The 15,300-nt window shown below is 37.7% G+C and overlaps 1 protein-coding gene and 1 long non-coding RNA gene across 2 annotated transcripts in view; one reads left to right on the top strand and one right to left on the bottom strand.

The window, feature by feature from the left end:
- Positions 1-15,300, bottom strand: part of LOC117605447 (uncharacterized) — a 40,133-nt gene that overhangs the window by 10,774 nt on the left and 14,059 nt on the right. The gene's annotated exons all lie outside the window — the stretch shown is intronic.
- Positions 1-15,300, top strand: part of LOC117605441 (uncharacterized) — a 35,004-nt gene that overhangs the window by 14,860 nt on the left and 4,844 nt on the right. Inside the window, exons 3-6 of the mRNA XM_034326798.2 lie at positions 10,990-11,235; positions 12,744-12,940; positions 14,041-14,178; positions 14,260-14,566. Of these exons, the coding sequence (XP_034182689.1) occupies positions 11,134-11,235; positions 12,744-12,940; positions 14,041-14,178; positions 14,260-14,566 (744 nt within the window). The 5' untranslated portion in view covers positions 10,990-11,133. The remainder of the gene's footprint in view (positions 1-10,989; positions 11,236-12,743; positions 12,941-14,040; positions 14,179-14,259; positions 14,567-15,300) is intronic.

Below are 15,300 nucleotides of genomic sequence, written 5' to 3'. Positions count from 1 at the left end.
ATAACATCGAGAGTCCACTTCAAACCCTTTAAGCTAAATTCGTTCCATACAATAAATATTTGCAAATTTACATTGGTCAAATATCTGCGGAATAGTTATTAACATATCGTCAATTCGTTTGTTCTTGTTCATAAAATATAGTAATGAACGCTAGAGGCAATTTGGAATGTAAAATTTTTATTTTTATTTATTTTGTTAAAATTAATTCTAATTTCTAATTTCAATTTAGAATATCTGTCTGTTATAGTTTCTTCTTTATTTTAAGATATAAGCAACTAAGAACTTTTATATTTGAAGCTATTGACAAACTGTTCCCTTTGTATTTCCCTCTGTTTTTATGACAGCGGATACGTTGAAACGAGCAGCGAGGAAAGTCATGAACCGATTTATTTAAATGAAATAAAATCCTAGGGAATTGATTGCCGTTAAAGGCAAAAGGATAAAGACACACAGATCAGGGGAAATAAAGAACGACAGGGAGGCGAATAAATCTCGGTGAAAGAGTTTATTCAGCAAGTGGGTCGATCGTACCTTTCGCCGGTAACTTTATGTTCGAAATGGTTGTAACACGATTAAATCGTCGTTTTTATTCGTAACTGCATTGAAAGATAGCGTCGATCGATCCTTTGAATCCGTTAACGCTATCGAAAACTCAATTGGAACGCAACGATTGGATCTGGTTACTCTCACTTTGACGCTTCCCGCCGTTTTGCAATTATTCTTTCATATCTATGTATTAGAAACACGTTCCAATTATCACTGTAAATTTTTCCAAATCAGAAGATGGTTAATCAAAAAATCATTTTTCCTTTATTTATCGGTTGGAAGTTTGCGATAGAAGGTCGATAATCGAAAAATTTCACCATATTACGGAATGAAAAATTGAAAAAAAAATCAAAGGTGGTTTGCTGGTTTTTCTCCTTTTAATAACTGATAATATATTAATTTTGTATAGGTAGTGGAACGTAATTAGATAAATTTCTATAGAATATTAATGAATTTTTCAAATAAACTCTGAAGAGAATTCGCGAAACGTGGTAGAAACAACAATAAAATTCTTTGTTTATCGGGTTACAAGTGGACGTCTGTCTGAAACGTGACCTCGCATGGTTTTCAGCGGATAAGTGCAACAATTTCGATGAGATTAATTGTAAAACAAGTTGGATGAAAGGATCGTCGCGTCGAAATTTTGCAGATATAAAGTTTTTCAAGTGGATGTGCAATATCTCGTTATTAAAATTACATTTCCTCTTTCGTTATACGCAAACCTATGAAACCATGATTAAAAAAACATTCCATGATATTTTTCTTTTTTAATAAATTCTATTTTTTTTACGTATAAACATCCATACGATACACAAAATTTAACAAGAAATAAAATGTGACGGGGGGATGAAAAAATTGCATCTACATGTGAAGAAGATCGATCGTCTGATTATGCATTTGGTTTCACCAGAAAAGATGGTGAGTTGGCGGTCACGTGGATAAGTGGCGTTTTCTATTGCCTGGCAATTTGCCTTTCTGATTTGATAACTTTGGGTCATTTGTTACCGGGAAAACAGCGTCACGAAATCGACCGAAAGGTTACCAGGTCGGATGCGTTTCGATTTGCGCTTAAAATTAAAAAAAAAATGTCCCGTCTTCTTAAAATTTTTATTGGTTGTGTAAAATATTGAGTCGGAAAGATTAATTTTATGATGAAATCTTTAAATAATTTTTTTTTACATTGATAGTTACCGATATTCATCTTTTCGTTGCTTCTTGATGTTTGATCGAATGCGAATAAACAAAGTAAAAAAGTACGTACGATGAGTGGCGTTAAAAAGGAGAAATCGTTGTTTCCGTTTCAAGAGGGGGATAATATGGATTGAGAAGGCAAAGACACGCGAAACGTGGATTTTTTATCATTTATCTGCGCAAGCTGAAACATTAGGGTAACCTTCAACCCCTTCTGCCTTTCTATGCTTTTAATTTTAGAATCACTGAGAAAGTTTGTTTATTAAGATCTATGAATCGTTAAAATTGCAATTTCCCACTCGTCGAATCATAATTAAAACATAGAAGATTTTCACCGATGCTAAATAAAAATTGCTCCAATTTGCACGACTTGCTCTGTTGTAAAAATAACCAACGATCACGTCGAGTCGTATTGAAAATTATGACTAAATTGCACGAATCCTCTTACTGTGTCGAATAATCTAGCAATCGAGAAACCTCTTCGATTTTTCTTTACCTCTCGAATATCTGTGGATACATAATCGACGAACAGCGAAACTATACAAGATTTTCTTTCGTGACCTTTGAATATTCAACGATATTTTACGTCCGGTTGATCGCAACGATTCAATCCCTTGCACGAAGAAAGAAGAATCGTATACGTGGATGATAAAACACCGATACCGATGGTACTCCCGATAGAAAAACGAAGACTCATAGGCAGGTTGCATGATAAACTAGATTATTCAGGTTGGCTCGTGTCTGATAAATAACACCGTTTATTCTGATTCGGGATAAATGGTGTAAACGTTAAGAAAGATTTACTGCGCTGAAATGACTGCCCGACACCTTGTTTGGCATAATCTTGACGCATGTTAATAGATCTGAAATTTTATTATGTTCGCATACTTTCGGCGTATTTTACTTCAAAATTTCAGAATTAAGATAAAAATAGTTAATTTGAAATTCCTAAACTTTTTCTAGTCGAATTCTACGAATTAAAAACTCATCACTCTTGACTGGCAACATTACTTTCATAATTTCTGGTTTCATGATACTTTGGCTAAATAAATGGGAAACTAGTAATTGGATATTTGCCAAGGTCGGAACATTTACACCATCAATAATTTAGATGTTTTACAGGCAATCAGTGATGCAGTAAAATGCAAAATAGTTAAATACATGTTCTACGAAAACGATTTGGTGATATTGTACCTTACTTATTTTATGACAATTTCACTCTATCTCTGCTCTCAACTATGTACCTACACACTACGAAATAACGGGCAGGTATCTAAAATGTATAGAGTTCGAATGCTTTCTTTAATTCGTTATGAGCTGAGAACCTGAAGAATCCACGATCGTTCACCTAACATTTTGCTCGTATTTCGAATCGTGCTTCACGTTCATTTATTTATTATTCTATAAGAGCCAAGCTATTTTTCATTCCTTCATGAAACGTTATAATTTTCTTTTATCAATCTAAAGATTATTATTTTACCAAAGTTTGAGTGATATTTCAACTTTCTTTGTTCATTTTAACATTGCAATTTCTAACAGATGCAATCATAATCCAAAAGGTTAGATGCATTTTTCTTCTATAAATTGCAGAGGCGAAATGAAATGAAAGTACTTGAACTCGATAATGAGACACCTTTCTGTTGTCTCATCGTTAACGTGGGTTGATTGCGTTTAATGGAAATCAATATTTTGAGCACTGAATCGAATGATTTTGAAACTAAGGGAAGATCAACCACAGAAGCACGTGTAATATCGCTGAAAAGTCTGTAGCGGGTTAACCTAATTTCATTTCACAACAGATTATTTAGATGTAAAAAGAACAAAGGTTACCACAAAACGTGGTCTGACCGTTCCAATCAATTGACCTCAACCTGATTGTTCTTTTCTGATGAAATGTACAAATCTCACGGAAGTACATCGGGAAAAAATCAGGAGAGCATCCGTGTCAGCTGTACCAAGGATATCAGTAAAATTATACCTATTAATCAAGATTCTCATTAGTGTAACTAGATGGGGGTTGGCGTGGATTTGGTTCCTCCACTATTCTGTGATACTAATATTCTAAGCTCTAAAATCTTTTAATTTCAAAACTTTAAGGTTCTAAGATTTAAAAATTCTACGATCCTAAAATTCTAAAGTTCTAAAATTCTAGAATTCCAAATTCTCTTATCATGCAATTCCCTTGGATAATTTCCATCATGTATTCTCTTTGTATGAAATATTTCTACTAGCTAAGAAATCCTTTTGTCGCACTCCCTTGACGAAGGTCAGGAAAATATTCTCTTTCTTTTCTTCCCGTTTCGTCGGAATAAAAATTCCATGATTAACTCGACGAAGAAAGTTCCTCAACACGTGCGATCAGTTAGGTTTCTCTGTGCATTGTTCGGCGTACAAGCACACCACGAAACACGTGGCAAATTACGACCCGTTCGAGTCAAGGGGTCTGCTGAAACAGCATGGAAGGTCCATCGTGTTCCTCAGGGCGAATCGTTTACACTGCGCGTGTCGTGGTCGCCCGTTAAGAGTAACGACGAAAGTTTTCCATTTTGCAGCGTCTGGTGTGATGTAATTTCAACGCGACCACTTAGATCCGTGTGTTTAGGATTCTGGTTTAACTTCGCTCACACTCGAATGCGACGATACTTTAGCGATAGCGACATTGGCAGAGCGTGACTCTTTTGACAGGACGAAATTTTAACGAGAAGTAATTTTAATGCGATTATACATAATTACTGAAATTAATATTTCAGGAATAAATCTGTCCATTTTATGCTCCTCATTTTCTTTTTCCTTTTATTCCCTCTTTTATGACGGTGCGTTAATAGCCCAAGTTTCACTGCATAATTACTTTTCTGGTGGATATTAGAATGCACGATCACGCGACAAGAATTAATTCGCGATTCGATCCAGCTAAATTCTTCTCCAACATTGTTTTTCTTCTTTTTCTATTTTTCCAATTTGTAACTTCCATCCATTAACGAAACCGCGTTAATGAACTTTCGAAGGCTTTGTCATAGACTCCGTTTCAGACTCGATTATTATACACTGTGTAGATTGTTAGCGGAGGGTATCAAGGGTAGCATATAGGAAGTACGGTAATAGAAGTAGTCACACTTAATGACACAACGAAACGTGGTACTTGGTCGAATCCTCTCTCTATTCCTATACCACGATACCATCATCACCGTGGTTTTCGACCTATTTTCAACTTTGCACTGCATCGCTTTGAGAGTTAATATCGTAGAAGTTGCCATAGAGAGGATGAGGGCCTGCATTTTCCACAAGGATGCACGCGTTGCTTACTTTACCCACGATTGGTCTTTGACCTTATTCTATGCTATTTCACCTGACAAAGTTTTTTCTTTTTTTTTTGGCATTCAGTGATTCGAAGCATGTCGCTTTTTCGTCGTCTATTTTAGCCGGTGAGAATGCGATTTCGAAGTTAGGTGAGATTCCAGGTACGGTTTTCAACGTTAAACCGATACTATATCATTTCTATTTCTTGTTGTTAGATCGAAATCTTTCTCCAGCTACTAAAAATAGTAATATTCAATTAATGCAACATGTAAGGCCAAGTTCTTGGTATAGTAAAGACGAAGGTAGCTTGCGTTTGAAGGGCAAGCTGCGTGTCGATACGGATTTCTAGGTCACAAAGAACGCATTTGGAATTTCGTATTTCCTGCGACGTATTCTTCGTGGATCGATTTAAACTGTCTGGCTAAAAGTTTTTTACTTTCGCTTGTTTCTTTGTATTAACCCATTGCGGATGAATGCCGTCAAACAAGCTGCATCATGCTTTCATTTAATGGCTCTTGCTTCGATTGAGGATGATTACAGTGTGCTTTCTCTGGAATTTATGTCGCGTATAATTCAGTTCATTTTATCGTGAAACGTGTCGCGAAACAAGGCAAACAGAAGTTTCGTTGACGGTAACTTTATTAATACCGACGAAGACATGTGCGAATTTTATTTCCGATGATGAGGCATTAAATAAAAATACTAGACAGTTGAAATCGTACTAAATAATAGCAATAAAATTTGTATAAAACACATTTTTTTTCCGCGACACTTAATATTTGAGTCTTCGGTGAAACACGCGATCACGCGAGGCATGTGTACATTTGTCAATAATGCGGATTCAACCCTAATTAGAATAACCAGTTTTTCCTTCCTTTCAGTCTACACATCTTACAAAAGTCTCATTATTCATACACGCGATGGTCTGTCTACTTTCTACATTTTTATCCATTACTTTTTATCATTCTGATCGTTATTAATCACATGCCTCCATTTCAATGCGACTCGAAAAAGAAGTAGACGTAGAAGAGACTATGGAAATGAACAAACAGGACAAGATAAATGTTGTTTGCACACTTCTTTGTTCTTTCAAAGCGTTGAGAAAAATGAAGGAACCGCATCCGTTCTATCATTCAACTACAAAAATCACCCTTGTTCGTTGTTCATTTAGTTAAACACCCTCAGGTTCTATTCAGCCTGCTAAATCGAATGGCAACGTAATTTCTTGTGAGCTCGTTAATATCTTATTAACAAGTTGCTTTCACTTAACGCAATTTCCTAGGGAGTTAAATTGAAACTTTCGTATAGCTACTTAATCTCTGATTAAATGTAAATTGCTCAAAGTGTTAGGCAAACTTTTAGTCGTGTGATGTGCGAAGGCCACCAAAATTCGTTCCTTGGACCTTAATTAATTTCGGGGGCTTGTTTAATTATCATCAGATGACATATTTTTCGATCTTAAAATTATTATAAAATTTCAAAATCTTCTAAATTCGAATTTAATAACGTTCGGCCCTTTGTAATTTGAATTCCTTAATTTACAATTCAAGTTTAACTTGGTGCAAGAATTCCAATAGACCAAGTATTTTCTTCTCGGACCTGTGAGTTCAATTTTAATCCCGATTTTCCAAAGAGGTTGATCCGAAGAATGAAGAACGAACGAGCGAAAGGAAACATCGTCTGAAATCGATCGAATTCTTGTTTGCTGTACTAGTTCAGAGGGAAACGTTTTAGCTAGTACAAAATGGAAATCAGCTTACAGTGGAGGGTCTTATTGGGATGCTCGAAATCTTGCTCGAGTGTCATCTATCGTTAGATACTTGTTGCGTGAAATTCTTTGCGCACCGAGTGGAAAAAAGTGGAATCGAAGAAATGGGGATCCATTGGGAAGGCACTTAACTACCCTCGACAGAGTTTTATTTGCGTTGAGAAGTTAATTGCCTAGATTAAATCGTTGAAGCAACTTTCGACGCCTAATTTTATTTTTATTTTCTAATTGATGAACTGTCTGCAGTAACGTAACATTATTTTTCCTCGACTGTTATTTCATTTTACAATCGTTCGTGAAAAAGAATGTTAAAATCTCGTAAATTGAACAATATGAATTTCTCTCAGGGAATGAAGCAATTTTAAAATTTTCATTCACGAGCAAATATAACAGAAATAAATTACTATGTCAACGTTACATTTATATTCGGATGCTGGCCAAAAAGGAAGTTCACTTCATCCATTTTCATTCCACGTGCTATTAAAATACAATCCAGCTTAAATTTAGCGCCTCAAAATCTTTATATAATTTTCAGCCTTCCGAGTCTTATTATTCCTAAAATTTGTTACAGTTGCCTGGAAAATTCAATGAAATCCATCGCTGGCAGAAGCTCATCGCAATCTGTCCAGATTTGATCTGAGAATGCCCTGTTATTTTCAAACTTCCGTTCAGCCTATTTCGAACAAACAAATGAGAGCCTAAAGCAGGAAGCTTAGTTTCCCAATGGTTTCCTTTATTTCTAAACAGCCGCGTTATCATGCGAGGCAGTTTCACTTTCATCCCTCCGGTTCCACGTTAAACCTCATGGTTTCTGCGAAGCAGTGGAAGCACGAATGAGAAAACTTTCAACTACTTTTCGTCCGCGCAGTTTCACCGATTTTATTTACCCCTCGGTTCAGATATTTAAACCTGAATCGTGAACGACCCAGCATCCATTGTCCCAGGGAGAATTTTGATACTTTAAAAAATAGCAAAGGGTTGAAACTCAATCTTCGAATGAAACGTTATAATTACGAACAGTCTGTTTTTTTATTTGAAATACTAGAAACAATTGTATTTCTGCCTGCAGAAAAAATTTTTTGGAAATTAATGTGCAAAAGCTGACTGCGAAATTTGTAAGAGCAGAGGAGGAAGGAAACTTAATGATAAGCAAGAATATTGCAAGAATTGTAAGAATGAAGAAGACCTGAGATAAATAATATTTGAAAGTTATGATAATTTATATACAGACAAAATACTGATAGATTTTGGTCCCAATTTTCTTCATTAAATGGATACTCCCCAAGATATTTATACTGTGCGAAAATACATGAACGAATTCTCGTGTATAAAATCGAGACGGGACGAGCACAATGCTCGCTTTCAGCTCCAAGTACTTTGCATACCGTATACACGGTTAATTTCATGGAAATCGCATTCCTTTAATTTGCCTCGACCGAGAAAATTTGCAAAGAGAACAGTGTGCGGCCAATCTCGCGGAACGGGTGAGCCCTATCGTTTCGTTCTTAAAGCGCCGACCCGAAAGTAGCGATTATTATTTAATTGAAAAACACGTGACCCCGTATGAAGGAACCTAATTTATTTAAGCTAACGAGAAAAATGACCATGTTGCATCGAAAAAGAAAATTTTTAACATACATGATATTGCTGACTCGTTCTCTAAACACAATTTGGATTCATTAAGTTCATAAAATTTGCAAAGACAATTTGTTAATGGGAAAACGAAAAACGACAAACATCGCGTGACTTATAGCTGATTTTCGTGTAAATCCGTCGTTTACAATTTCGTTTATCTCTGTTTGTGCCCTTTCATTAACGAGTTTTTAATGCCACCCTCGAGCAACGCGTACAAAATACTTTAATTAATGATTAGGCCGAAATATGAACAGAAAACGTAATGACAAAATCGAATACTGCCATTTTACAATGGAATTAAATATTTTTTTTATCTTCAAACAAGAAACTATAAACGATTGAAGCAAATATTGTTCGCGAAGGTTGCCAGTCGTCTGAGCATAAAGGTTGAACCAGGCTAATGGTCGATAATGGAAGCTCCCGAATGGCAGAATAACTGAATTACGTTGTCTACTAACTACTATTGTAAAACAATATTCATATGAGACCATGTCATTACACGTATTATTCGATCGAATTTGCGTTCATTTCTGACCTTATTCTGTTTCAATTTCAAATCATTATAATATTTTTAAATCCATGGAAGAATATTAGAAAAATTGCTGTTCCCTCGGATAAATGACTGGTTCCCAAATAAAGATTGCATCGTTACGCATAATGGAGCACCAGGTCATAAGGGCAAGGGTGTCACAAAGTATTTGGTCGATCAGCATGTGCGAACCTTGCTCTGGCTATGTAATAACGCTTATTTAAGATTTATGCGCCACAGCGAAGAAAAGAATCGAGCAATGCATCACATCCAAAGTATTATAGAAGCTGATAAAAAAGTTCCTTAAAACGTGGCATAGATTTTTTATAGATATTGAACTGAAAATTTACATATTTCTTCCTTTTTAATTTCTCGACTAAATTAAGTTCACAACATCGATCATAGATGATTCCATGACAGTCGATGCGTTCATATGTATAGAGTTAGGGCAACGGGGATGTTCATCGATAGGATTTATCGCGAACGCGTGCTACTCGTGTCAGTTGATCAAAGGACATTAGCAGATTGGCCAGGATTTCGATCACCTTGAGCTGTCAGTTGTAATTTTCACTGTCCCTATCGTCTCGCGGATCGACATTCCTTGTTGTTCAACGAGCCCTGTGTTTTTGTTTCGATAAAGCCTTCTGAAAACTAATTAACGCGTTGCCTGTCATCAGAGTCACCATCGCTAATATTGCACCATTTACGTAAAAATGTACACTCTTGTACTATTTTATTTTTAATCGTACTAAAGACCTTCCACGAGGAAGGAAGATCAAGGATGAACTAAACAGCACATAATCTTGTATTCTGTATTCAATTGAATTTCTAGGAGGAAAGAAAATCGAAGGAAAATGTGTTGGTTTCGTAGTTGAGTTCTTATGAAATATCGAAGGATATTTTCCGAACGATTGAATTTTTAAACTTCATCTTGGAGTGAAGTCGCAGGACAGAAGATGGTAACCGTGATACGAACGAAGAGAAAATAATAATACCTATTTTCGATTTGAACCCTCAAGGGACTACGAACACTGTTTTCAATAAAGCTTTTTTGCTGACGATAAGTTTCATGACCTAAACTTTCATTTCCATCTGATACAAACAAACGAGTAGGATATAAGTTCCTTTTTATGGCTTACATTGCCCTACAAGGATTCGAATCCTATATCCTTGGAACAAGGAATTATTGGATGGTATTAGCATGGAATATTGTAACATTGATCGGAGGTAAATTGCTGCTCTCTTACGACTAATGTATTATTCAATATATCTGCGGTAATCGGCCCCGTTAATTGACGTATTCGGTGGCAAATCGTAGACCTGGTCTGACAACCGATAACCTTTCGTGTCCTGATGGTACAGCCTTGACCAAACCGATGTCTCGTTTATGAATCGATATCACGACCTGCCAAGATGGTAAAAAGTTTGTAAAACTCCTAGCGACATAGGCAAAAAGATTCTTTACGAGCACCCTTCTACTGCTCAGCAACTGCGTGTTACTCGCTAATTACATAGCGCTTAATTATACAGGGTGTCTCGTGGGATCATTGCAAAAAGTTGCATAAATTCAATGAGAGAATATTGGATTTGATGAAATTAAATTAAATCGCCAAGAAATTCAATTTATAACAAATTTAACCCACGAGCTTTTTGATTTAATAATCGCGCGAACATACTTTGGCATACTTGATACTGAATTTTACTTGCCAGCAAAGTTTGTGCTCGTAACTATTGATTTACGATGCAAAACTAATTTCGCGTGTAAAATTTACAATTTGTTACTCAACGGTATCTCAAATTAACCCCGAAACTGTTGACTCCAAGTGCTACTAGCATAATGTCATAGATGGTTCCCTCTTTTTCCCCGGAAATTATTATCCTGCACGATAACTTAATTACCCGCGAACGCACTAATCGAATAACCGTAGTTCAAGTTTGAAGCCGGCACGAGTTTCCGGGTGACATTAACGCGATTTGGTTCGGTTATTTCGAAGGTTTGATCGACACGGGACCGTCGTGGCAGATGTTTCAGGTGCATCCGCCATCATGACGTCGTGGATCGCGTGGCAGAGGATCGATACCTGAGCTACAGGCCGCGGGAAGAGTCAACTATCCTCCTCGGAGCCGAAATCTTCGAAGGCGAGGAAAACACGCGGGAGGAAGAGGAATGGTCCCTTGGGCCTTCGGCGTGCCTCTCGTCCTTGTTTCTGCTCTGGGTCTTCTTCTCAATGGTTACGTTCTCCTCGTGGTTCTTGGATTGGGCAAACAGGTGAATCATTACATTTTCTCTTTTTTTTGTACTGTGAATAACTTCAAACCAGGACAGAATAATCGTCCATAGACAATAGAAGGATACTGCAGGAATTATTCAATGGACTATTGGTCCTTCACGAGGCTTCTGTTATCGAGAACACAGGGCATACAATGAAGTTTGATAACGTATGGAACGGCGACGAAAATTTCATTATGCTATCGCAAGATAAACGATGAAATTACCTAGAGTACTCGGAGCCGATAAATTTCAGTTCATTTTCGCAAAGAAACCCGATTCGCTAATGAACCGAACACTTCCCCGAACACAATCAGAGCAATTGCAATACCAGTTGGGAATACAGGCTTGCTCGGCTCGAATTGATTACGCGTTATCTACCTTCGAATGCGTCTTGCTTGGTTTTGGAATTAGCATTGTTACATTATAATTGCTTCGTACGTGTCCTTGCAAACACATATTAACCCACGGACGACGAACTATGGAGAAAGCCACGATTTTAATCCAATTTTGTATTTCATATTATTATCGCAGTATTCATTAAAATCTTCATTTTCATCATTTTAATTATTAATTATTGTATCAAAGATTTACTGGATCTGAGAAATAAATTGATTCGTACAGGTTCGATAGGGATTCAATATTCGCCATAGATCTTCCTTCGATGAATTTTCTGCGAAATTTTCCGAGCTCCTTTTTTCATCACGAGATCCTTTTCAAGAAACTCCCTGCTATTGAGAAATTAATTGAGGGTTAAGAGCATCCAGGAGGATAGGTCCTTTGGATTTCTCACGATTTTTCCTATCGCTGTAATCCTACCTTTTAAAACGATTTCCTTTTGAACAGAAGCACACCTTACTTTCGCGAGCGTGACACATTTCTCGTCGAGGGAACGAAAGGAAGAAAAGCGGCCAGCTTATCTTGCAAATAGCCTTACGCTTTTACGCGATCCATTTTCGTTTAGGTTGCCGTTCGCAGTGACCGTGGCAATTTGAACAACGCGAACCTTTCGCGGCTAGAGGAGCTCGCTTTTCCTTCGATGTAATATCGAAAGTCGGACATTGAATGACAGCCGGCGAAGTAGGTCGCTCGGAACGTTTTCCGTAGCCTTTGCGAGACCGGTTCTTCAGATTTCCTGTATTGTTTTCCGTAAACGTACACGCGATACTACCACTCTTTTTATGGGGTCAAATAAAACACTTCTAGAGGATATCTTTTATCGACGAGGAAAGTTCGATAAAAATTTACCGAAGAAGAAGGCACTAACAGAGGAACGTAGTACCTATTCCTTTTGAACAGCCTATCAATTTAAAAAAAGTATATTATTAACAAAGCGCAGATAGTTCTTCGAATGTAATGTGAAATAATTTAAGAAACGAGGGTTCGCGTGTAAACGACGAAAAGTTAAAATTACTAGATCCCAATTGGAAATTAAGATCGCATGCTGCAGGAATGCTGTTGAAAGTTGATTTAACTAGTTAACCGTGTTATCAACCCGATGTTCACAGACGCAGCAGCAACAAACCGCGAATACTTTGTTGTTGATACATTTGGGCGCGGTGGAGGCGGCCGTGTGTCTGATATTACTGATCTTTACTACTGGTTCCTGGCCGATCGCCGGCACTTGGTGCGTTCTACACGGTTTCCTTTTGGCTCTCCTACATCCGGTCGCTCTTTGGACTGTGACTGGATTGAACTGCGACAGGTGAGTTCTTTTCAATTATCTATTTTGATGAAATAAATCTTTAATGAACGAGCCACGATTTCCAGCGATTTGGATAATTTCCATTCTTTTATATATTCAGCAAAGTAGAATTCTTACTTGCACGTTATCGAACAGACGCGATTTGTATCCGAAATGGATCTCCGTTGCTTTGATCGGTAAGTCAGAATTCAGACCGGTCGGAACCCCTTTATCTCGTGGAAAAATCGACTTCGATCCGATGCCACTGTGACGTTCAACGAAACGTGGTCTTACGCGGCAGAAAGCAGCCAGGCTTTTCAATGTAAGATGTCAATAGCTGCTCGTCGTATTCAGTCGATATCTCTGTGGCCGTCAGCCGACGCGAGATCTTCGATTCAATCTGAAACCCCTCGACAGATCGTCTCGTTCCTGTGGCTCGTATCTAGCGTAACACAGAAAACGATGCTCCTTCCTTTAAATCGCGTCCCAGAACTGAGAAATAGTTATGGAATTTGTAAATCGAACATGACATGCTCAATTTTGCGATGTCTTTCTTTGAAAGTGGCTCGAAAATTTTAGCGATCAAACAGTAGACAATTTTCAATAAAATATGAAAAATATCAAACTTGCACCGTTTAAAGGGGAAAGAAATTTTGAAAAGTATAATGGACAGTTTATAGACGTTTACCAGAAACCAAGACAAAATATCACGTGTTTGCTTCAAAGAAATATAAGAAATGTTCCACGCGCTATTAGAGGATCAGACGAAACACAGAACGAGGACGAAGAGCGTGGATAAAAATACTTGGAAATATATCGTGGCTACTGATCGAACGTCTGGAATATTTTATTCACTAGGTCGGTGGATTTAAATCGGCATTCCTCTTCGACATCGTCACGACCTTTTCCTCTCGTTTCATTCTTTTTTGCCTTACCCTTTCATTATTCACCGGTGCATGCCACATTCCAACGATTCCAGAAGTATCATTTAAGAGTAATGGTACCAGACAGAACGACGGTTATATTAAACTCGACGTCGTTTACGGAATCTGTCTTTTCATAGAATCCCTTTCGAATCGACGTGTAACCAGCACGTTGAATTCCTTCGATTTCTCGTGCAGGTATTACGCGATAGCCGCACCGCTGCATTACGCTGCATTGGTCTCGCCAAGACGCGTTGCAGTTGGATTGGCTGCATCCTGGACAGGCGCTCTGTTTTTGTGCATGTTGCCTTTTTGGGGCTTGGTACCACCGTACAGGTTTGTTCTATTTTCCAAAAATCCTAACCGATATCGAAGCAGAGAATTTCTCAATGATTCTCTTAATTATTTTTTCTATAGATATAGCCCGGGTCTGGGCTGCTGCGCCCCGGATTTCGGTAACGATTCCTGGGGTTTAGCGGCAGTTCTCTACGGGGCGGTTTACGCGATCCTAGGGCTGGCGTTGCCCGCGATTCTGGTAACCGTATGCAATTTGCGCGTGCTCGGCATAGCCCGTTACCACCGTCATCGCATCGCGAGCGCAATTTACGAAGTTACCTTGAGTGCCCAGGTGACCATCACCCATCAACGGAATCCGTTTTTCGTACCGACTGTCACCGCGCCTTCTGCCGTCAGCCCGCCACGTTTCCACAGCGCGGCCAGCACGGTTTGTACACGTCCCTGTATCCGCGTAATTTCTGTTTGCTCTGCATAATTATCTCCTCGCGTGATGCTCTCTCTAGCCGCAGATACCTTTCAGCTACATAATTTCCACGAGGAAAACGTGTTACGTAGGGAATCGTTAGCAGTTTCAGCGGAAGGTAGTTTTCACCCCATTTCGCGTGGTTTTAGTTCACCGTGCTTTTAAAATAATTACTTTTTATTTCAAATATGAAATTTCGCAGTGGTTTCTAAATAAATACGAATCTATTCGACTTTTCGATATTTCTACCATATTATTTGCGATATTTTAAATATTATACGCCACGCATCAACAAATATTTACTTCATCCGATGTTCGTGCGTGTGCATATGCGATGTAAACACTGGTAGATATTGTATAGATCAATAAATTTTGTACCTATCGTCAAGTATTTTATGATAAATTAATTGTTAGCTATAATCAATATTTATGTTAATTAATGCACGATTAATTGAAACTGTTTTAATATTCCTCGTTACAATTGGACAATATATTTTTAATTAATTAATAGATTGAAGACTTAAAGGGATGTTAGCAAGTCAAATCGATTACACCCCCCGCCGCAAGGCATTTACTTACTTTGCTTTTATGTTCAATTAACTCCTCTGTAACTGCCTGATTCTAAAAACCTGAAACATTCTTTTGCTCGCGTTGTTTTTCTCTGAAAGATCTTTTAATTATCAATTCCTCATTATAGC

Source organism: Osmia lignaria, chromosome 3 (genome assembly GCF_051020975.1).
Source record: "Osmia lignaria lignaria isolate PbOS001 chromosome 3, iyOsmLign1, whole genome shotgun sequence".
In the NCBI taxonomy this organism is placed as follows: domain Eukaryota; kingdom Metazoa; phylum Arthropoda; class Insecta; order Hymenoptera; family Megachilidae; genus Osmia; species Osmia lignaria.
This window is presented reverse-complemented; position numbering and strand designations above follow the sequence as displayed.